General features: G+C 45.5%; 1 protein-coding gene across 1 annotated transcript in view; it reads right to left on the bottom strand.

The window, feature by feature from the left end:
* KLHL3 (kelch like family member 3) overlaps nt 1–22,082 on the bottom strand; it is a 43,791-nt gene extending 21,709 nt beyond the window's left edge. The window contains exons 1-5 of the mRNA XM_009285902.2: nt 21,971–22,082; nt 18,354–18,460; nt 13,486–13,607; nt 4,964–5,126; nt 1,843–1,952 (exon numbers count right to left, since the gene is read on the bottom strand). Coding sequence (XP_009284177.1) covers nt 1,843–1,952; nt 4,964–5,126; nt 13,486–13,607; nt 18,354–18,460; nt 21,971–22,008 — 540 coding nt within the window. The 5' untranslated portion in view covers nt 22,009–22,082. The remainder of the gene's footprint in view (nt 1–1,842; nt 1,953–4,963; nt 5,127–13,485; nt 13,608–18,353; nt 18,461–21,970) is intronic.
* Between the last annotated feature and the right edge of the window lie 607 nt (nt 22,083–22,689).

Below are 22,689 nucleotides of genomic sequence, written 5' to 3'. Positions count from 1 at the left end.
ACCCAGAGATGGGAGCGCTCTGGCTCACAGGCTGCAGAACATGTATGAGACACGGTAAGAACAGGAACAAGAAAGCCTCTCGTGAAATCTGGCTGTGACAGTTCAGCGCTCAGATGTGTGAAGTATTTGCCTGCTTACAGCATCTTGCTGCTTAATCCATCACATGTGCGCATGCATACACAGATATATGTGTGTGTGTATGTATAGATATACACATACATATATACTTTTAGATATATATACATATTTATTTTTTTATATCTCTCTCATACATTAGCAGATAGGAAGAATAAAGGAAAACATTTCTGTCATGAAGCTAAGATAAAACAGCAGCCTACAAGTCTGTCCTCAATTTTCAGCACTTCTTTGGACTCCAGCACATATTTTATGTTTATATTCCAATCCCATTCTCTACCTCTCTCCTGTTATTCGTATCTGTTGTTTTGAACGTGCAGCTTATGCTTACATTTCCTTCCACTGCCTTGCATTCTCAACTTTTACGATCAGCTAAAGAAATACTGGTTTTGATTGTATAAAGCTCAGACGAGTGAGGGAGTACTTTGATTTCTCTGGGCACAAGGCCAATAAAAGCTTTTTAACAATGCTGCACAGGACTGGAAAAATTGGTTACTAAACTTGCACTTCCCTTTGCAGGCTGCTTGGCTCATGCAAAGCGATTCCGCCGCGAGTTCACGCCATTTGTTTTTTCTCTTTTTGGCCCTGCCTGCACGGCACCTTGCAACACCCCACCGAGATGCCCACACTAGCCCCATGCCTGCGGAAACGCGCTCCCGAAGCCTCCAAGTTTGCCGGCTCAGGATCTGAATGAAGCATCGCTCCATTCGCACCTCACATGGTGCGGGTTTTCTGGCACGCATTACGGTCTGTATGGGCCCAAGCACTCGCGTGTCTGCAGCCCCGAGGGGCTGAGCTGGATGGTGCACACACCTGGATGTGCAGCTTGACCAGCTCAGTACAGACCAGCAGCACCAAGCACGCCCAGGTCCAGGCTCATCCCACCAAAATGCAGGCATGCAACAGAGGTCCTGAAGTTATGAGCCACATAATCCTCAAGCTCTCCTGTAGCCTCCCACAAGCGTCCATCTCCCCGTAGCAACAATTCGGAGGTGAGATGAAGGACTCGAGGCACATACCTCTCCCCAGAAACCTGCTGCAGGTCACGCAAGAAGCCCACACCAGAGAAAGGGGCTGGACCTGGTGTGCACCAAGTACCGTAACCACTGGTCACCCTCCTTCCCAGGACTACAGACTACACAAGATGCGCTGAACATTTCAACCACAAAACAACATCAACCAGTGCCTTTTTTCCCCTCTTCCATTAAAAACACTGACGATGCTAGAAAAATGTTTCCTTCCTTCTTTTTGGTTGCAGAAAAAACACTGACGATGCTAGAAAAATGTTTTCTTCCTTTTTGGTTGCAGGCCTCCTTTAGTTGTTCTGTCCGACGTGCAACAGAAGCCAATACTCCTCCCTGGCCTAACGAAATTCACCTTTTTTTGAGGTTTTACGGCAGGTAATACAAGCTTTACACCAACAGCAGATGGGAGGGTCCTAGTTTTCCAGAGAGGGAAGGTATTTGGTTCTGTCCCCCAGGGCTTTTGGAAGAGATACAGATCTGAGAATCATTACTTCCTACAAAGAACAAGCAAGCGAAGGTCATTATGTGTTTTTAGGATTCACATTATTTTTAATTTTCCTTTCCACGTGAGCCCTGTTGGAAAATGGCCCCTAAAGAGCATAACATGAGAACAGTTCCCGATGTAAGATCTAGAAACATTCCAACATTCTTACATTCACTGTTGCTATACAATTTACTGTACCTTTTCTTCAGAGGAGACTGTGAGCTTGTCACTTGATATTAAACTGCAAACCTGGTCCAGACTAAGGCTAAGAAATTCTTCTCCTAGCATCACCTCAGGAAAGTGCTGCTCTGTTCAACAAATGAAAAGGGGGAACAGAAAATTATAATCAAATCCATGCTTTAAGTCAATGGAAGGACTACAGCATTCAGAGAACTGCTATTATTACAGCTCTGAGCACCCGAGACACAATGCACCACAACTGCACGGCGGAACAGAAAAAGAAAATAGTCTCAGAGCAGGTTAAAGAAATTTGATGTTATTTCAGGTAACACAAGCCCCGTGAGACACTTTCATAAATGACACTAAATGGGAACTTAACTTTTTGCAAAGCCACTAAGCACCTTCCAGTGACAAATATGATTAGAAGTGGCAATTGAGAAAAGTGCCAGTGCCTTTCTAAAGTAGTAAATAACCTGGCCACCTCAAGATTCAGTTCTTGCCCACTTCAACAAGGTAGACAGAACCAGATCTGCTCAACACCTGGATGAGACACTCCAGCAAGGGTCCCTGATATTTGTAGGTATTCAAAGGAAAGCCCATCTTTCACATGAATCAGCCAAACAGTCAGTTTGGTGCGTATGCTCAGCAGCAAATAGTGAGGGATCCCAGGGCATCCAGCTGAATCTGTACATGGCAAGGGGGCACAGAGAGAGGGGCAAGGGGGGATCCTCATCCCACGCAAACAAATGGAAGGAGAGAAGGAGAGCTGATCTCACTTTTAAATTCCTTCCTCAAAATGTATAAATTTAACCTTTCCCCTGCTCCAAACCCTCAGCACCCATCTTCCCCAGCAGCCTTGCCTCTTCCCACTTAGCCTGTAACCGTACAAATTTTTTTCCCCTTTTTGCCTCCAAATCCCTCCGTGCTGTAACTTTGGGAGCCACTTGAAAAACAAAATACGGCAATTCACATCACCGCTTATAATCCCAAACTGGGAGACTTGTCACCAATTGCAATACAGATCCAAAAGCGATCATCAGATCTGTCGAGCTTTACATTTAGCTAAAGGGCACTAGGAAATAGTTACTTTCCAGAAAAGATTTTTTAGGTCAAAACCATCACTAGCCAGTTGCAGACAATTTTAGTTTTGCAAGCATTTGTTACAAATCATGCCAATTTTATCTCACCTGCCATTTGCTAAGTTCCATTTATCTTTGACTGGAGCACGGAAACATGAATCTCATACTTTATCTGAAGCAGCTTTTTTTAAGCCCTAATCCCTTCAGCTTTGAGAAGCTCACACTCATGTATCCAAAGAGCTCCCTCCGCAGCAAGATCTGCCTCTAGTTTTCACCTCTGCAAAGTACTTTGCCTGCCAAAAAGCAGCACCACAGGGACACAAGCTGGCATAACTTCCAGAGAGGAGCTCCTTGGAGATTTCACCTGAACAACTCGTCACCAACCTGGTGCTGCAGATGGCACTTGGGCTTCCCCAACCACGGCCGCTACTTGGCCTAATTGGGACCAAACCACCACAGCTAAGCCAAAGGCTCTGACTAAAAATAGCAGTATCTGGACAAAGTTTAATACTCTGTTACGCTGGAAATCATATCTAAGATCTAATGAACTTTTCTGGCCTTAAATACTTGAGAAGCAGGAAATGCTCCCCACACAGTAAGCTGGATGCACTCTGACTTCTGGACACAATCTCCTATTCATTCTGGACTGGTATCTGGCAGTAGAAAGATATTTGATCTCTTCTTATTACTTGGAAGCAAGTAAAAATATTTACTGATTTTAATAAAGTAACTTGTGCCTGCATCAAGAAGGCTCCTCCACCTCCTAAAGTTATCCATTGGCCAGAAGTAAGCACTTCTCAGGTAACTGAGCTCATGCATGCATGGACTCTTGAGCTTGGGGACTTCTGTCTTGGTTTAACGCTGTTACATAAACAACATGGTGAAAAGAATTTTAATGGCATTTTTATTAATGGAGTTCCATTAACATTACATGGGCTGTTGTACTAACCGGGACTTACAAAGGCCAATAAAACAACAAAGCAGACTTTCTAATTGCCAAACAACCAAATAAATATACAGTGAATGCACTGCTTGTTGGGTTAAAGATTAAACAGGGCCTAGAAGCAAGGATAATGAGATATTACAAGCAAGCCTTTACACAATTAACCATTCCTTGCAGGGTACCTTTTCCTCCAGGGGATAATACAGCCAGAGCAGCTAAAAAGGTTTTACTTTTATTTGCAGGAGAACAGGGGAGGACTTGGTGGGCACATTTTTATTCCGCTGAGCCTACTTATGGTCCAGTTAAGGACAAAACCGTACCAAGGAAAGTGTTGCAGGACAGAGCAGGTGCTCTGGGAGACAGCAGGTGTATTTTTCCCTATACAAATAAACAGAAAAGCAGAAAAACAAACTGAGTAGAGAAAACTACCAGCTTCTCCCAAGCAGAGGTCAAGGGCAACTCTGCTAGAGGAGACCGGAAAGTGCTGGGGAGTTAAGAGCATGGGGCCGCTTGGAACAGCTTTACATTTACAACGTAAAGGAGAAATGCTGAAAGCCATTGCCTGCACCTACTTATTGCAACCAAACACATCCACTCTCAAGGAAACAAGAGTCTATCCACCCTTGGGGTAAGTGGCCATTGCTCCACAGATCAGAGGATCAAACTGCATGACAATTTTAGCTGAGTGTTCCCACTCCCACCCACAAGATTTAATTTTGCCTGGTGCCATTTATTCCTAGAACACACAAATCCCCAGCATTGCCTACTGCTTTCACGGGGCAGCATACGCGGCGAGGACGCCAGCACGCCAACACTGTGCTGTTGAACAGGCAGCCAAAGAGCTTACTAGGAACATACTAAGGAACTATTTTGTGGGCTGGGATCCAGAGGATCAGCTTTTTTTACCTCCTTAGGTGTTCCCCTGTGACCAAACCACATTTCACAATTCGCAGCATCACAGAAAGATACAAGTCTACAATCCAATAAAGTACTCCCTTTCCTGTTCTAATACCAGAAGCACGAAGAGACCAACCAGGATGTGCTGATCTTGCTCAACCTGTAAGTCGCTGTACTTGGAAGCAGGTTTAACTCGACAAACAGACAACCCTTCCCTCACCTGCATAGGCATTTGCCTGCTGCAGCAGTTCGGTACACGCGTGCACATCGGCAAAAGCTCGGATTCCAAGGCAGTTTGTGGGATGCAGCTGGGACTGAAGAAAGTCACAGCAGTTTTTTCTAACATCCATCAATTGCAATAAACTAGCAGCTGGCAACAAAACCTGCAAAGGCAAGAAAGGGGAGTTAAGAGTTAGCAACAAAGAAAGTTTGATTCATAGCTTGCACAAATTACATGTAATTCCCCTTCAGACAGGGACACGTTCCTGTGAGGAACAAGAAGGAAGGTTAAAAATTTAGCACTATGTGTATGCAGAAGATCCCCGTCCGTGCTCTAAGAGATGGAAACAGCTATCCCATGCTGGGCTAAGAGCAGAGCTTTTCTCCCACGAAAGACCTCAAGGCAGGTAAAGGGAGGACAAAACGCAAGCAACCACGGATGCACCCGAATTTCTGGCTTTGTTGCAGGTAGGTCCTGCACACAGATTTATTTTTTTTTCCCCGCCCCGAAGAGCTTTATGTTATCTACATGCATTACCATCATATTCAAAGCCCATAGCAGCCCAGCACTCCATCTCCCTCAAAACCTCAAAGCCTTGAACTTTCTTATTTCCAAGAAAACCATATTGGCTTGTGAGCAGGGTGCCCAAACTGCCATGGTAGAGATGGAGTTCACAGAAGCTCAAGCGGGTTTTGGTGACAGCAAGACTCTCAGGAAAGATGGGGCCAACTATTCAAATCAATGGCCATCATTTTCACCCACGCAAAATGCTGTGGACACTTGTGGTTCATGACTGCATCTGAAAATGAGGTACTGCTTTGTATCTACAAAACTAAGTACAGAAAAGGGAGACAGAATTGGATCAGGAATGTGACATCTGCTGGAAAAACCACCTTTGAGGCCAGTGAGTGGGACAGGAAGTAGAAAATAAAGTCGGGATGTTACAGCCCGTGACATCAGCTACTTCCTTTCTTGTGTCATCCAGCGACTGCAGACGTGTCTTATCCCAGCTCTTCCATAGCTCTGGCTGCTTCACACATGTCCTTCCAACCGGGCATCTGTGCTCACCATCTGAGCACAGATTTCTGGAAAATTATTTCTGACTCAAAAAAAAAAAAACCCGAAGCGGCTGTTAAACAAAACAAACAAGTTAACTGCAATCACCTCCCTGGACCTCGGTGGCAGGGAAGGGAAAAAAACGTCCCTTCCCTTCCCTGTCCCTGCCTGCCTGCCCCCACAGTCCCGTTCCACATTGGGGCAGGACACTCACAACCTGCCCCGGGTCTTTTCTAAGCCACTGATGCATTCCAGCTCCAGCCCAGCTGTACAGTGTCTGACTGCTGCCAAGCAGCCACCCCAACAGGCAACAATGAAAAAAAGAAATCGGTTAACCCGGGAGCCCGTTTTGGCCCAAGCCTCTTGATGCTGGGAGGAGATTAGTTTGTGGTTTTGATTAAATCAAGATAGCAATGCTCTCGCATTTCTGAAACCTAGCCGTGAACCATTTTCTATCTAGCTGAATGATCTCCTTTTATCAGCAGAAAGGCAAGCACCTGACTTGCATAAGGGCTGTGGGTAAAGAAGTCAGACTCTCCGAAAACCATCTCTGGCCATATACAAGCCAGAGCTTCCTCCATGCACCCCAACATCTATCCAGCAGACGTGTCTGCAAATGCAGGTGGGCTGCTTACCTGGAGTGTTTTGGGATATTGCCACTAAAACAGAGGCTCCTCACTACCATCACTAACACCCACATGCTACAGCCCCCTGGGCACCCTAGTACTGCTATTACAGCCTCGTGCTAGCTTGACAGGGCAGCGTAGAAGGAGCCTTACGCCACTGCAGTTATTGGAAAAGGAGCATTATCATATAATACTTTTTAGAAGTAGGATATAAATAGCCTATCAAGAGATGAGTGGATTTTCTCTTTCTTATTTCCCAGCTGAACGTCTCACCACTCATCTTGTTTTTACCAGGGAAGGCGAAAAGCAAGCAAAGGATATCCGCTAGCACAAAGTCTGTTTCCTTTAGAAATAACAAGAGGAAATGCCCTGCCTAAACATGCAGCAGGACCAAACTGCAACCCCATTAATATCCAGGCAAGTTACTCACTTGGGTCTGGATTTGGCTTTTAATATTTAAACTCCAACCATTGTGAATGATTTAGAGAGAGCTGGCTTCCCTACCAGATCAGCCTCCATACCAAAATCCAATTGTCTTTTGAAACTATGTCAAAATTATCTGCTATTACTACTGAGACTGACTTCTTTGCTAAATAAATTATGTCCAGAACCTCATCTATGGGGGGGGTGGGGAGTGTGTATAATATATACGCTGGGTCTGGATTTGGCTTTTAATATTTAAACTCCAACCATTGTGAATGATTTAGAGAGAGCTGGCTTCCCTACCAGATCAGCCTCCATACCAAAATCCAATTGTCTTTTGAAACTATGTCAAAATTATCTGCTATTACTACTGAGACTGACTTCTTTGCTAAATAAATTATGTCCAGAACCTCATCTATGGGGGGGGTGGGGAGTGTGTATATATATATACGCACACACACACACGTACCCCCCATAACCATCTAGTTCACCAGCTGTGCTCTCTCACTCTGCAGGCTCTGTACCTATCTCAGGTTTTACAGAACATTGCCTGTACAATTAAATACTTTCATAAACCTTTGATGTCTCTGAACTAGAAACATCTTTCAGCAACACAGAGCACTTTTGGCTATAAGGTTCATTCAACAGGCAGGGCGTTAATGCTGGACTTCAGAGACTGGGGTTAGCTCCCTACTCTGGCACAGCCTTCTAGGTAACCTTGGCTAAGAGTTAATCTACGCCATTCTTCCTCTGCAAAACTGGGAGAGGAGCATTTCCCCAAGGCAGGGGATATATTAAAGCTTATAAGCCGCTTTAACAATGCAGTCAAATTGGAAGCCACATAAGGGTACTGGCTGTAATCTTGAACAGCACATCTAGGGCCACAGCTGGGACTGCACATCTGCCCTAACAGGGAGACAGCTCCCAAGCACCCTCCCAGGGGAATCTGTGACCAGAGAAACACGCAGATCTTGCATTTGCAAGGCAGGTTAAACACTTGGTTTTAACTGAACAGCTCTAAAACTGCACAAGTAACGGAGATAAAATTACATTCCTGTAATGTGGCTTTCCAGTGTTAGGAAGGCAATTAGGCTTTATCACTCCCCAGCCGCTACCAGGCAGTGCTGAGGGTGAACAACGGTGCTTCTACTTAAATGTTCTACCTGGGGTGAAACAGCCAAGGCAGAGACATGTGTAGCAGGGTCAGAGAGCCACAAAACCTCTCCAGGAGCAGCCGTAAGAAGAAGGGATATAGAGGTGAGAGAGAAAACAGGGGAGCAGCTGGCAACTTCCCTCCTGATCTACCTTCTCCAACTTCACCACACAGAACAGCTACACCCTCCCTGGGTTAAACAGTGGGACAAAAATGTGGAGACACATCCATCAGAAGCAGCATAGTCCTCTGGTGCCACATCCACAAGTTTCTCCTCACCTTTCTATTGGGCCAGTCCAATCTAAAAGACTTTCCGTAGGCCTAGGGATGGTTTAGGTCCCAACTCAGCTGCTGTAACACCCCAGAGAAGTCAGCCCGGCTGTTGACCCGGGCTCTCCAGCTCTCCAGGAGGGCGATGCAAGGCAAGCAGCTTTTGCTCCAGGGAGGAAGATAGCCCTGATTTATTGCATCTCCTGAAGTTGAGCTGAAAGACTCTCTGCCCCACTCTGGGCCTGCACCTACTGTCGTTGCAGCTTTTGGAGTGAACAGGGGGAAGGGAGATGAACTGACCCACTTATCATCCCTTTATCATCAAAACTGCATCTGCCACAGATACTCTCCTTCCTTTGTTGTGAAGTCCTAAGTCCCTAGGGAAAGCTGAGGTGCAAAAGCACACTTCTGAAAAGGAAATACTACAGCTTCTAGCAAAGCTTTTTTCCTCCTTTCTCAAGCCATTTTTTATTACAATTATTATGTCTGCAAAGCTGACAGTTTCAACATCTATTTCCTCCAGACAGCTGATTTCCAGACACCTCTTCGCTCTTCTTTCTATATGAGCCATATCTCGAACCGTGGTAGTATACAAGGACACACCACACACATGGTACACTGCACCTCATTCCTAAGAATTTATGTATGAAATCAGGTTAATCAGGACTTTTGCTGGGGAACCATTACAACCGTAATGGTAATGTCTGTCTTAATTGGGAGGGTAGTTCTCAGGATGCCTGCAAGTAATTAAGTGCCATCAGTAAGGATGGGTGGGACACACTGAAGTGGGACTGTATTCACTGTCTACAGCCAGAGGTCCAGGTGTCTTCACAGGACCGCCTAGGAGAACGACAAGCCTCCTCCCAAATCTCCTCTTCATTCAGCTCTACTCAAGGACACCATGTTGAGCGTCTTCTCCATCGCTGGACTTTGCTCCCATCACTCTTCACTGAGCTGGCAGGTTTGATATGAGTGTTGGAAAGCAAGCAGCAATGCAGCCAGTTCAGCTGCAAAATCAAGACCTAACTGAAAAATTCAAGGAACTGATATGTTAAAACAGCCAGCTACTCCGTACAGGTACGGCGCAGCAGGGCCTGTGCTCTGTTTGACACGTGCATGTGGTTTCCATTGAAGCCAACCAGGGCTGCACGTGAGCATCTGTGAACTTCCTCAAGTCGCTCACTTTAGTTTTCCTCACTTTTACAGAAACTGTACAGCACAACTTTCTTTCAAATAAATTTATCAAGCTCCACCTTCAAATGAATGAGATATTTTTGTCATGCATATGAATCAGATGTCTTTACAACTAACCGTGATGTGGGGTGCAACAAAAAAGGAACAACAGAAGACAGTGGAGACAGAAATCCCAGGATGGATCTTCCTGAGACTACAACATGACTGCAATGAAGACAGAAATCCTTCCTTGCTCCATGCCTTCCAAACAAGTGGGAGGCTAAATCCCAAATGTCTGTTCAGAGGCAATACACTGCTCGGCACAGAAGCCTCTCTATCATCCGTCATCCCTGAGCCTTCCTACTACTGCATCTATATTGCCTTGAAATCTCACTCTAAAAATGAGGTTCCAGTGCATAAAGCAGGACTGCATTTGTCGGGGCAATTCTCACCAACGTACCCCCAATGGATTTGAAGAGAGTATTCGCTCCCACATGGGCTCAGTGCTCTCCCTCATGGAGCTAGGGTGGACTGAAAATCCCTTTTCCCCCCCAGTAATTCACTACGTATAGACGATGACTGGAACTGACTGTACGGGCTTGGCCCCTTGTACACACATCCTTCCTTACTTAAAAAACCCAAACACCACTTTGTGCAATGAAATGACAATCAGCTACAAAAATACGTGCTTGGAAAAACACAGTCTCACTTCCTGAACACCATACCAGGCTATAAAAGCAAAAAGAGACAGGTTTCTATCAGAAAAGAAACAACAAAAATACTGTAAAAAGGCTTGTTGTTGTGAAGTGCTGGGCACCGCTCAGCATTTGAGCACACTTGGGAACACTCATTCCTGCACTCCCATGTTACTTTTGCTGCTCATCTTTCTCCCATTGCAATTCTGCTCTCATTTTATTTTGCTCACTGACAAGAACTTTTTTTTTCATTTATTCACATGTTTTGGTAGCTTGGCTGCATCTGTGCAGTTAATGCCATTCAGCAATCTTCTTTCTTGTAGTTTCTACAATGAAATTACCTGGCACCTATACCCAGAAATTGCTTCTTCCAGCTGTCGAGGAAGTCTGAAAAACTGTGTGTCAAACTGCACAAAACCCCTTTAAAACGCACCCTCACCCTGCTAGAAAATCAGAGCTCATGACACAGCAATAGGAGATCTCAGGAGATACCTGCTGGGAAAAGAAATTCTTGCCATCCTCAGAAGCAAGACAACGAAGGAACATTGCTGAAGCAACGCAGACCAGCACTACCGAGGCATCCTTCCAGCTGGATGGCTGACAGAAAGCTGTGCAGCAGGAGGATGTGACAACGTAAGGAACCAAACCTGCTCATTTCTTCCCAAGACTGACATTGCTAACCCAAACCAGAGACTACAAGAAGCTTAGTATTTTGTTGTTCATGTTGTTTGCCTTCACTGATGTGAACCTTTCCAACGAATCACAGAACGTTCTTTTCTGTAAACTCTTCTTCCTGTGGCTGCAGGTGAATATTAACCTATTTATGGCATTCTGCTCAGGCGTGAAACACCCAGAGACAGGACTGAAATTTCTCTTTAAACTTTCTCTTGGTTTCATCACAAAATGATAATAAATTCCATAAAACATTTTCAACGTGGATGTTTTTAACACATAATAAAATTTAAACTAGTCAGTTAATCTTGCTTTAGATCAGCTTCATTTCTTAGCTCCCCTGAATTAATTTACCTCCAGCCTAAAGAGTTATTCACAGGGTGGTTATTTAAATAAATCATGTAGAAAATGGACCTGCTTTATTAGATTGGGAAAAAACTTAATGTCCAAACTTTAGTATTCACCAAACTTATATTTTTTTGATCCTACTGTCTGAGAGATGGGAGCCAAAATATAGACAGGGCTCTCATGTTAACTCTTTGTAATCCCTAGGCCATCAGAAGGCAGGCTTTGGTTAGGTTTTACTGAAAAAGATAGCATTCCGCTTGCTCAGAAAAGGTAACATCTGGACTTCTTCACAGACCTTCTGGGCAGGTCTATGCTGCCAACGCAGTGCAGGACTGAGCTGGCTCTCCAGCCTGCTCCAGCTCCCACAACACTGCTTATACCCAGGTGCAGCTGTACTCGAGCACCGAAATGCTCCCACGGGAAAACAGCCAGAGCACGCGTAGTCATTTCAAGCAAGCTTCATTCAATGCAGACTGACTGGGGCCAGCACACCAGATGGTATCCCGAGCTTCGCACGTCCCACGTGCCGAGTCAGTGCTTCTGGGCCACCTAACAACCAGCAGCATGGAAGGAAAGCATACGTTTGAGAAAGCACGTGGATATAGTCTTTACATTTCCCGCAGGAAGAGGGACCAGCTTGACACTGTGTAAATGTCATTTTTCCTCCAGCAATGGAAGATTCCAGAGGTCCAAGGAACTCCCCCCCCCCAGTTCCCCACTGAAGAATGTCATTTTTCCTCCAGCAATGGAAGATCCCAGAGGTCCAAGGAACTCCCCCCCAGTTCCCCACTGAAATAATGTTGTATCTCAGCTCCTTATGACCCTGACTATACACCGTAATTAAGCACGTGCTATGCAGCAGACAGCTAGCCCAAGCGACCCACAGTTGGGTCTGAGCCTCAGCTTCTTTGCTGTAACGGCACCTTGAAGGTCTCCTCGCTGCTGGTCTTCAGCCTCATCATAGGGCAACCAGGGTCCACACTCCTACCAATGTGACAACTGCCAGGTTGAGAGCATGCCAGAAAGTCAAGTTTGTAAAACTGGAGGGCAGAAGGGGCAAGAAAAGGCACCCACAGACTTAGGTCATGAAGGATGGCACAGGGCTTAGACTGCAAAGTGGACGTGGCTCAGAGTTTTGTCCAAGTTCCTGCAGGAAGAGCAATATGCCTCAGGACAGCAAAAACCTGCGCCCTCCCTGAGGGACTGGAGCAGAAGAGCATGTCCCATCCACAGCAAGAACCTCATTTCAAGCAGAACCAGTCTAATTTTGCCATCTTAATTAGGTCAACATAAAGCATGCAGCAGCATCGCCCCTCTCTCTCCAGCATCACAGACCCAGACTTGTTACCCTGCCAGCATCCAAGTCACAGACAGGAAGACAAACTAAAGTGCCACTTGCAAACAAAAACGGAGACCAACCAAAAAGCACATTCACACACGAGCTCCCAGCGTCCCTTCCAGAAATCAGTGGCTAAGTGCACAGACGTTTTCTTACCACAAATACAAATAGAGTCAAAGAAAAAGCTTTACCAGCAGCCACAGCCACGTGACACAGTGAAACGCTCTCTTCCTGAGCATCCCACTTTACCTGTAGGCTGCCTTTCAATTACTCTTTTCACTTCTAGACAAATATTTACCTCAAAGAACTTCAAGATGGAGCGCGCACACACAAAAAGAGGAAGAATGCCCTCATTTGAACAATATATTCCACTCAAAGCTCTGCGAAACAACTCAAACTACCCAGAAGAATTTAAAATCTAACAGCCAGATTCCTCGACCATGACCTTAAAACAGCATTTGACTCACTGCTTGTTTGAGTCTATTTTGACCTTCGACAGACTGACCCACAAGTCAGCACAGCTTCTTGGAAGGCAAATGCCTACTCTCGTTATAAGAGCTCAACACAAAAGCTAAATGCAACATGACTTAAGCATGTGGAAAGCAGCAAAGTGCCTCAAGACTAAACAGAGGCTGGAAGTAGCTCTTTTCAAGCTCAACCTTTTACTTTCTACAGCCTGAAGAGATCACTCACCCCTGAAGGACCTGTGCCTTTGAGTTTCAAGCTTTTTACTTGGGTCTCCACAGGAGCCACTGAACCAGACCTACCTGCACATTCTCTTCCGTGACCTCGATCTCAGCAGTGTAGATGTAATCAATCAGCTTCCTCAGGGTCTGCCCATCAACGTCTTTTATCTCAATCTTCTTGGCTTTACTTTCAGACATGTCTCCTGAAATTAATTTCAAAAGGACAGTTAGAGTTTGCTTTGCAGGACCTTATTGCAGGCCCTTATTGCTCCCCATACATCCAGCACATCCTCCTGGTATCTGACTAAAAGACTGCCCTGGCAATATCCCTGACCATCGAAGGACAACCAGTGAGATTCCCAGAAGCTTCCTAATGCCACCTAAAAAACATCTCAACATTTGAAGACACTAGGGTAAAATAAAAGAAGTCAATAAATGCAACAAGCTCAATTTCTTGCTAGGAAAGAACCTGCTATGGTTCACCTGCATTCAAACACATATAGGGGCTAAAAAAAAACCCCACAACCCAGTTAGACCCTCAAAACCGTGTCTCAGCACAGGGACAAACTCAAAGAGACTGTGCACAAGTCTTCAGAGGGCTTTTTAAAAAATATATTTTATATATTTATTAAAAATATTTTTTAAATTTTATATATATACATACATATATATGGGTAGATGAGTACGTTGCAACAGCTAAGTTAGGGTGCTTTGTGGTATACCCTACAATAAAAGCAAGGCAGCATTACTCTCTTTCTTTAGAAAGAACCTGAAACCTGCTGAGGAAAACAAGCACACATGCCAGCAGTTACACCCAGTGCGCTGCAAGCTTCTCTCCTAAATTACCCTGTTGTAACCTGTCCACACAGTTACACCTTATGCAAAGCATCTGTGCAGAAAGCTGTATTTCTCATCTCTCACCTTCCCAACCTCACACCTCAGAGGCAAGGCAGCCTTTGGATCCAAACCGTATCCTTTCCCCAAACACATAACTTAAAAAAAAGACAAACACAAACATGCAGAACTAGAGCAATAACTTCCCCTACGGATATACAAGTAAAACCCGTATCTGTGTAAGAGGCTATACGTGAACCGGTGTTTTATGTGCACCTTCCCCATTGCTGTTGTGGCCAACGCTGTGCAGGCACCATGCGCACACCCCATGCCTGCGTAACAGGAGCAGGTCACAGGAACAAAAGCATGCTGTGGGGAGGAGGAGAAAGGACTCCCCGGGGCCCTTCCACCATCCACGCACACAGTGACCTCACCCAGGTTTTAATCACCAAGATCCTGAGGAACCACAGAAAAGAAAGAACAAACTCCCAAATGGAAAGAAAACGGTAAGTGAAAAAACAAAGCTAAACAAAGGAGAGCGTGAAGAAATGTCAGTTCTTAAACCTGGGCATGAATAATCACTACTCTAAGAAATCCGGTGACTCAGTACTGCTGTGGGATTAAGAGGAAAAATAGTTCCTGCAGCCTATGGGAGAAGTAATTACAGCCTACATCTCTGTACAGCGTGCGATAAGATGTGGCCAGGCACATTAAGTGCACAGCACAGAGTCAGATGCTAAAGGGGGTCCAAGCCTGAGCAAAATCTGGATCCTATAAATTGAACTTTGCAGACTTCACTTATGCCAACAAGGAGGTAAATAACAGGAATGGGGTCAGACCGTAAGTATCAGAAGAGCCAACGTCCCAAGGGAAACGTAGACTGAAATAATATTTGCCCCAAATTCAATTTTTAAAATTAAGTAATAAAATGTTATTCAGAGAAGCCCATGAATACAAATGTACAAGTACAAAGGGATAAATGACCTACATTTGGGAGGCCTTCAAAGCAGGTAGGACTTTTTAATTGACAAAATAAATGTTATCTCCTTCATACACTTCCTCCCCCCCAAAAAAAAAGTCTCCAGAGATGAGAGGGGGCTTCTGAGAACAGGCCAGTCCCCGTCAGCCTACGTGGAGCTGGAGGTGCCTGTAAGGAGCACCCAGCCAAATCCCACCTGCACAGCGAGGGGGGCAAGTGGAGCAGCCGGAGCCCTGCAGCGCTCGCCGGGACCCACAGGGCAGAGGGGAGGCTCAGACACACGCACCCGGAGATCGATGGAGGAATAGCTTGGAGGGACCGATCCGATAACATCATCTGTCTTTGTGGCGTTCACGTGACACAGGCAACAAAAATAAAGGCTGTGTGGGCTTCCACACCCACCAGCAAGCTGCCAGCCCTGCATACTAACAGCCTCCGCTGCCTCTGCTCTGGTAACAGCCCAGCACACAACGAGAAAGGGGAGTCTCGTGTGCTGTGCCCCACGGTCGGATGGGATCCGACCCCTCCAGCCACGCCGGCGTGATCGAGTTCCTGCCACTTGCCAGAGGGTGCTGCTCTGGACATGTCTCTAACGCTGCAGAGCGAGGAAGAACCTGAAGACACCACAAGCAAACCAAGGCAGGGGTTGGTGCAGACCAAGAGCAGGCAACAAGCTGCCCCCTCCTCCAAGCACAGACCCAAGGCAAACACAGCCTCTAAAGCATGGCAGCCAAATGGTGGGTCAATTAAGGCATCTCATCCCACATCCCTTCAGAAAAAAATCCACACCTTAAAGCCCACAAAACCCAACCCCTAGGATGTCTTTCATAAGTCAGACTCGAGCCTTACCTGATACCTTAATTACAGAATAATTCAAAGCACTAGCATCATCACTCATACATAAGGGCTGCGTTGAGAAAGGGCTGCCCTGCATGAGGCACTGCACAGACCCCATACCCGCACCACTGCGGTCAGGCAGACATGAGGGACAGGATAGGAGGGAGCAAAGGCAGGTAAAACAGGCGGTGTGACTCCAAGCAGACCCTCTTTAGGGGACAGACTTTGCAGACACCAGCCCCTCGTGAAGGCAAGGCCTTCATGCATCAAGCTCAACACCCAGCGGTGCTTTCTCCACTCCCCTCTGCTCATGAGGGCAGGGAGAGAGCAGAGCTCTCCTGCTTTGTCCCAAGATAAACTCCAGTCAAAACTGCAGCAGCTCGCGGTGCCTTGTTTACCCAGCACAGCAGCTTGCCCTGCTTCCTACATACTGCACTCCAGAGAGGCTTCTCAGTGCACAGCTACAGCACCCCTCAGCTGCCCCCAAGCCATTGGGTTGCATTGCTGATGTGCAATGCAAAAAAAACAAGCCTCAACAACCAACTAATGTTCAAGCTGTGATTTTAAAATGTCTCCCTCCAGAGAGTGAACCACCACACAGAGCGAAGAAGATCATGCACTCAGTCTTTGCAAAAGGGAGATCCGGACCCTAGAAATTTGGGAGCAGCTAGACCGAAAGCAAAGGGAGAACCGGTCTTTGCCTGACCCACTGCCCCCAGGGATGTGTCAGGGGGAGGGGACCGGCCGCCCGGGCTGTCACCCAGCTCAGAGGAGCTGCCGAGCCAGCCACATGACAGCGGTTAGCTGATTACTGTTTAACTCGTGGCACGAGGGATTACACGGCCTGGAGAATTCCTGCATGGAAACATTAGCAGTCCCGCGCCACCACCTTCCCGCTCAGGTGACCTCTAAGGGTCATAAGGTCTTTCCAATATTTTTTCTTTTTTAAACTTCTCGTCAGGAACGAGCATCACAAGTCCTCCCCGAGGTGCCCTGCGCAAACGGTTGCCTCTGAGCAGGGTTTGCTCCTCTGCCTCGCCACCACGGCCAACACCCACTTCCACCATGCAGTGCCAGTGCCCTAGAAAGCACAAATCCTCTCCACCTTAGCTCACGACACTGATAAAGCCATCATAGTGAACCTCACATCTCATCTCACATTCAGACATCTGTTTACACCTGAGGTTTTTTTCCCCTCCCTCCATTACAGAAGGGAAAAAAAGCTTCCCAAATGACAAGCTTTTTCCTGAGAAATGCTGTGTTCTGCTTCCAGTAAAGCAAATAAAAGCAGGTCTAAACCCAAGGCTTTTAAAAGGAAGAAGCAACCCCTAGACCACAGGCAGAGGAACATGAAACAGGAGCAAAACCCCCAAACCTCATTTATGCTGATGCTGAGGGATGGTGACAACCATTCCCTGGAGCATACAATCATTTTCTTTGTATTTGGTTAAGTCAGTTTCTATCCTGGAAAGGACAGCAACAAAAAGGAAAGGAAGCTCAGCAGCTCCTGACCAGACAAATTTTACTAGAATGACTTAAATAAATTGGCCAATCCCTTGCCTTGGGATTGTCACGGCTTTTTTTGCTGCCCCACCTGGGCACAGCCTCCGAAGGGCCCATGCTATAGGGATCAGGAGATCAGAGCAAGAATTTTGTCCTCCTCTTTCCTTCACACCAAGGTTGCATCTGCCATTACCAAAATATACCGAACTGCAGTAACGCACCCTGCAAAAAGACAGGGCTGCTGAAACACACTGGGATCGAGAGAACAACGGTGTTATTTTGGGCAGCAGCAAAAAGTGCCAAGGGAGACTAAACATCCATGACTGCAAATCAGCATCGGCAGGGCTGAGCCTTGAAATTACAACGCCTGTGCCAGCAACTTCTTTGATGTGCACCATGAACATTTAGGGCACTGCACACATGCTTGATGTTAATGATGTGTTTTCATGACCCAAGGTCTTGTTAAGGGGGGGAAAAAAAAACAACCCAAAAAGCAGTGAGCCAAACCTCATAGTAACCTTCCTGTGACTCACATGCTACCCACTCACCCCACACCCGTACAACCACCCCATACCCATATACTGTGCCTCAAGGAAATAGTCAAGGATGACCAGCATCATCCATCAAGTGTAGCAAACTGCAGACCTAACTGTACTTCTTCTCTCAAGGAAACCCTTTCCCCGCAGGCCATGCCTACTGCCTCTGCTGCAGCTCCTGCTGGAGACACAACCAGAAGCCTCTGGGTTTGCAATGGCCCGCTCAACACGAGTACAGTGTCTGGTGTCAAGAAAAGTACCTGTAAACATCGCACAAAAATAAGGGCTGCAGGCCGCAAGGACCACGCGGTGGGCTTCCATCTCCACAGTTTCGGCCACAATCACCACATCACAGAGGAGCCGCTTGCTGGAAAAACACCAGAAAAGACAAAGATCATTTCAGAACTCCTGGTCAGGCAAAAAGCAATGTCAGTATAGCCTGAAAAAGTAAGCAGAAGACCTACCATTACAGACAAGGCACCTGAGCTTCTGCCAAATCCCAGTGGAAGGTCCTCTAATCCTTCAGCTACCAGCTCCTATCAGTGTTTGCCTACAAAGCAAAGCCTGAATCCTCCTGATGCTGCAGCCCTGTCTGTGGTTCTGCTTTCCCCAGAAAAAAAAATCTGGAAGCCAAACTAGGCATACATGCTGCCTGAAGAACAGCAGAAGGAGCTCCTTCCACCTCTCAAACAAGTAGGGCTTGGAGAAGGCACAGAAGAGCTTCAGAGTTTGGGCACTACCTGGAGTCAAGCTCTAGTAGATCTATAAGACAATAAATAGCCGTGCAAGGGAACACCAGCAGTGCTTTCAACTTTCCACAGAGGAAAGGTAGAGTGGAAAAGTGAAGTTATTTCTCTACTTCCTTCTATGTTTGGCCCTACAGAATGTGACCACCAAAACACCTCCTGGCACTGACCAGCGCAGAGGCTGCCCCGGCCGTCTCCCGGTGAGGAGATGTCAGTCACTGGAGTTTATCCATGGGCCTGAGGACTTCATTTACCACATGAATTAGCCTGGGATTAAGAGTCATTGGGATAAAGCGCAGGGTTTCAAACAGAAACGAACAAACTTCTGAGCTCCCCCACTGACTCATTGTACAGCTTTGGAAAAGTCACTTCATTAACTAGTGACCTTTTCTACCAGCCTCACATATGTCCTTTGAGGATTCATTAGTTAATGTTTGCACAGGGCTTCGGAGATGCAGACAGCTAGAAGTGCTCAGCCTCCCAATAAGTTGGTTTAAGATGTTTGAGCATACAAATGTAAAATAAGGGTGTTCTTTTCAAATGTCAAGCCTGAAAAAGGATCAGTGTCCGTAAATCTAGATGTCGTCTTCTGTTCAGAAATGCTTATCACCACGCTGCACTTTGTCTTTAGGAAACTACATATCAAACAAACACACATAGAGCTTCTAATGGACTAGGGATGTCTCCTCTTCCTCATATATTGGAATACATAAACAAAACATCTGTGAAATGGAGGGTTATAGTTGGAAAACAGGAAGAAAGTAGGAACTGGTAGTCTGTGCTCTACATTCACCCCAGTTTGGAAGGGGTGATGGCAATGAGGGAAGCTCTTTAACAACCTCTTAATGGACGGCTTCCTCATCTCCTTCAGCTTATGTAAAAGGTGCTCTGTTCAATTCCTCTTTGGACTATAGTTATCTAAAGTACCACTCATGAAATTAATTTCATCTACGTTTGAAAGCTAAAAATTTCAAGTGAGCAACACATAGCAAATAGGTTAAAGGCTTAGCAAGATTTTTCTAGACCCTCTGTATGAGATTTCTGGATGCATTTGAATGGAGGCACTATTATTCAAGGTAGCTATTAACACTGATTGTTGACAGCTTAACAGATCGCAAGCTCAATGCACATACAATAGACATGAGAAGGTATATTCCAGAACAGCAGCAAGAGCTGACAAAAAGGAGTGCCCAGAAGAAGAAAACATCAAACAGGTGCTTAAGGGCAGCTTTCAGTCTTCTATGCTTTATCACTTTAGTATTGCACAAGGTCTAGCTAACTACAGGCGCTAAGAAACACGGTCAGTCTCCAGCTATTCCCACTATGCTTCAATTAACAAAGGAATAATAGTAGCACAATAGATTTCTGAATATAGCTGCACAAACCTCTATTTTCAGATCCTTTGCGTTCAGTACAAAGAAAGGACTAGAGGGATGCCAATAAAAAAAAAACCAACAAAACATACTCCACTTCACATAATTGTTACAAGGGAAGGATATTTCCATTTTCTGTTCCTATGCAACTGAGATGTTGCTGTCAGACATCTGTGGAAGGAGACATTTCTAATCCTTCTCCACACTGGAGAACATGTATATGGGGAAACTACTTAACCCACAGAAGAGAGGTGGCTATTACAGCATCTTTTGAGTATTTTGAGTGTGCAGGAAGAGTAAAGGGTGTATCTGCTTTCATCATACCATCTGGATAGCGAGGGAGCACATACGTTCAACGTGTATGACACATGTACTTTCCATAGGAACTATTTTAAAAAGTGGGTTTCTAAGTCTCTATTTGAATGGTAAAGGACTCAAATGAACTAGTCAGAGAAACGCTCGCTGAACTTCTATCTGGTTCGTGGGATAACAACCACCAAGAAACAACTCGGGTTTAACCACTGCCACCACATTGCTGATGTGATGACAGCGGTTCTTGAAGACTGTGTTTGCTGATACTTTTTTCAGCCTCCATTCTCCCTGTACCCACACAGCTGTGTAGAGACCAAGGTGTTCTCTTTTAACCAATATCAGTGTCATGGTTTAATCTCAGTCGGCAACTAAGCACCACGCAGCCGCTCGCTCACTCCCCCCCACCCAGTGGGATGGGGGAGAGAATTGGAAGAGCACAAGTGAGAAAAACTCGTGGGTTGAGATAAAAAACAGTTTAATAATTGAAATAAAATGATAATAATAATAATATGATAATAATAACAGTACACAAAGCAAGTGATGCACAGTACAATTGCTCACCACCCGCCGACCGATGCCCAGCCAGTCCCCGAGCAGCGGCCCCCCCGGCCAGCTTTCCCCAGTTTATGTACTGAGCATGACATCCCATGGTATGGAATGTCCCTTTGGCCAGTTTGGCTGTGCCCCCTCCCAGCTTCTTGTGCACCTCCAGCCTTCTCAGTCAGTAGAGCATGGGAAACTAAAAAGTCCTTGGCTAGTGTAAGCATTACCTAGCAACAACTAAAACATCGGTGCATTATCAACTTTGTTCTCATCCTAAATCCAAAACACTGTACCAGCTACTAGAAAGGAAATTAACTCTATCCCTGCCGAAACCAGGACAATCAGTATTTTTAAATTTGCAAGTAGAGAGCTGACATTCTTCCTGAGTTGTTGCTTTTTTTCCACGCCCTACTTTGGAATGCTAAGCCCCAGACTGAGTGATGCTGCTGGTTAAAGAAAATAAGAACAGTACATTAATAATCTTTGGTCTGTAATTATGCGTAGGTGTCTTAATGTCTATAATGTTCTATTATTCGTTTTCAGACCATTAGCTCAGTTAAGAACATAGTTTACAGCTGAATTTGCTGTAAGTAACGGAAAAGACCAAATGAATTATCATCTATAAATGAAGTCTATTGCTCAGATAATGTTTTTGAGCCATAGCTGGCTTCCTTCTGCTGGGAAGATAGAGAAGTCTGAGATTGGGAAGAGCAACCCACCATAAAAGGGCTATAATTTAGCTGTCTCTTCCTACTTGTTTATTAATACCCTACACGCAACTATTAGCTGTGACAAAGACAGCACTTATTTTTTTTTCCCCCCTAAGTCTCCCAAAAGCCTTTCTGTTCCAATCAGCATGTTCCTGCTAAACCAGAGAGGGTGCCTATTAAGTCAAAAGTGTACCTCCGTAATTCATTCATGACCTTGAATGCCTTTCTCATGTGAGAGGGGTTGACTGTCACTGTGCGCTGGTCCTTTTCATCTTCAGTTGCCTCAGAAGATCGGGAACTCTGCTTAATGCTAAAAAACAGGGAGAAAAAAGGAGTAGAAAGTTTGATTCAATGATGCTTTAAAAAAAAAAGGAGTAGAAAGTTTGATTCAATGACACTTTAAAAAAAAACAGTATCATAAAACTGCAGCACAGGGTATTATGCACGGAGTTACTTGCATGTTTGTTAGTCGGCTTAGGTTCACCATATGAAGAGCATCACAAAATGCAGCTACTTCTGCATGGATGTTGAAAGCCAACCCAGCCCACATTTCAGTCAGCAGGGAAGAAAAGGAAAAAGTGCCAAACGCTCAAGGACGAAGCCCAGCCTTGCAGGCTTCAGGCCAGGAAAGCAGTGTAAGTTGAAATTCAAGCCAGAACATAATTGCTTCACTGAATAGAAATAGACTTCAGCACTGGGAACTACGAGAGTACCGTGGATACTTTAACATCCATACAGAGAAAGAGAAGTTTAGTTTTCAACGTCCCATCTGAAAAATGCAAGCATACAATACATGACTTGTATCTTCTTCTATAGAGGCAAGTAGAAAAGGACTATTAAAACTCCTTGCACAGCTTCCAAAGCATTAGCTTTACAGAGGCCACATCCCATTTCCATTTTAGAAATAGGTCT

The sequence above is a fragment of the Aptenodytes forsteri genome, unplaced genomic scaffold (genome assembly GCF_000699145.1).
Source record: "Aptenodytes forsteri isolate BGI_AS27 unplaced genomic scaffold, ASM69914v1 Scaffold54, whole genome shotgun sequence".
Taxonomy (NCBI): Eukaryota; Metazoa; Chordata; class Aves; order Sphenisciformes; family Spheniscidae; genus Aptenodytes; species Aptenodytes forsteri.
This window is presented reverse-complemented; position numbering and strand designations above follow the sequence as displayed.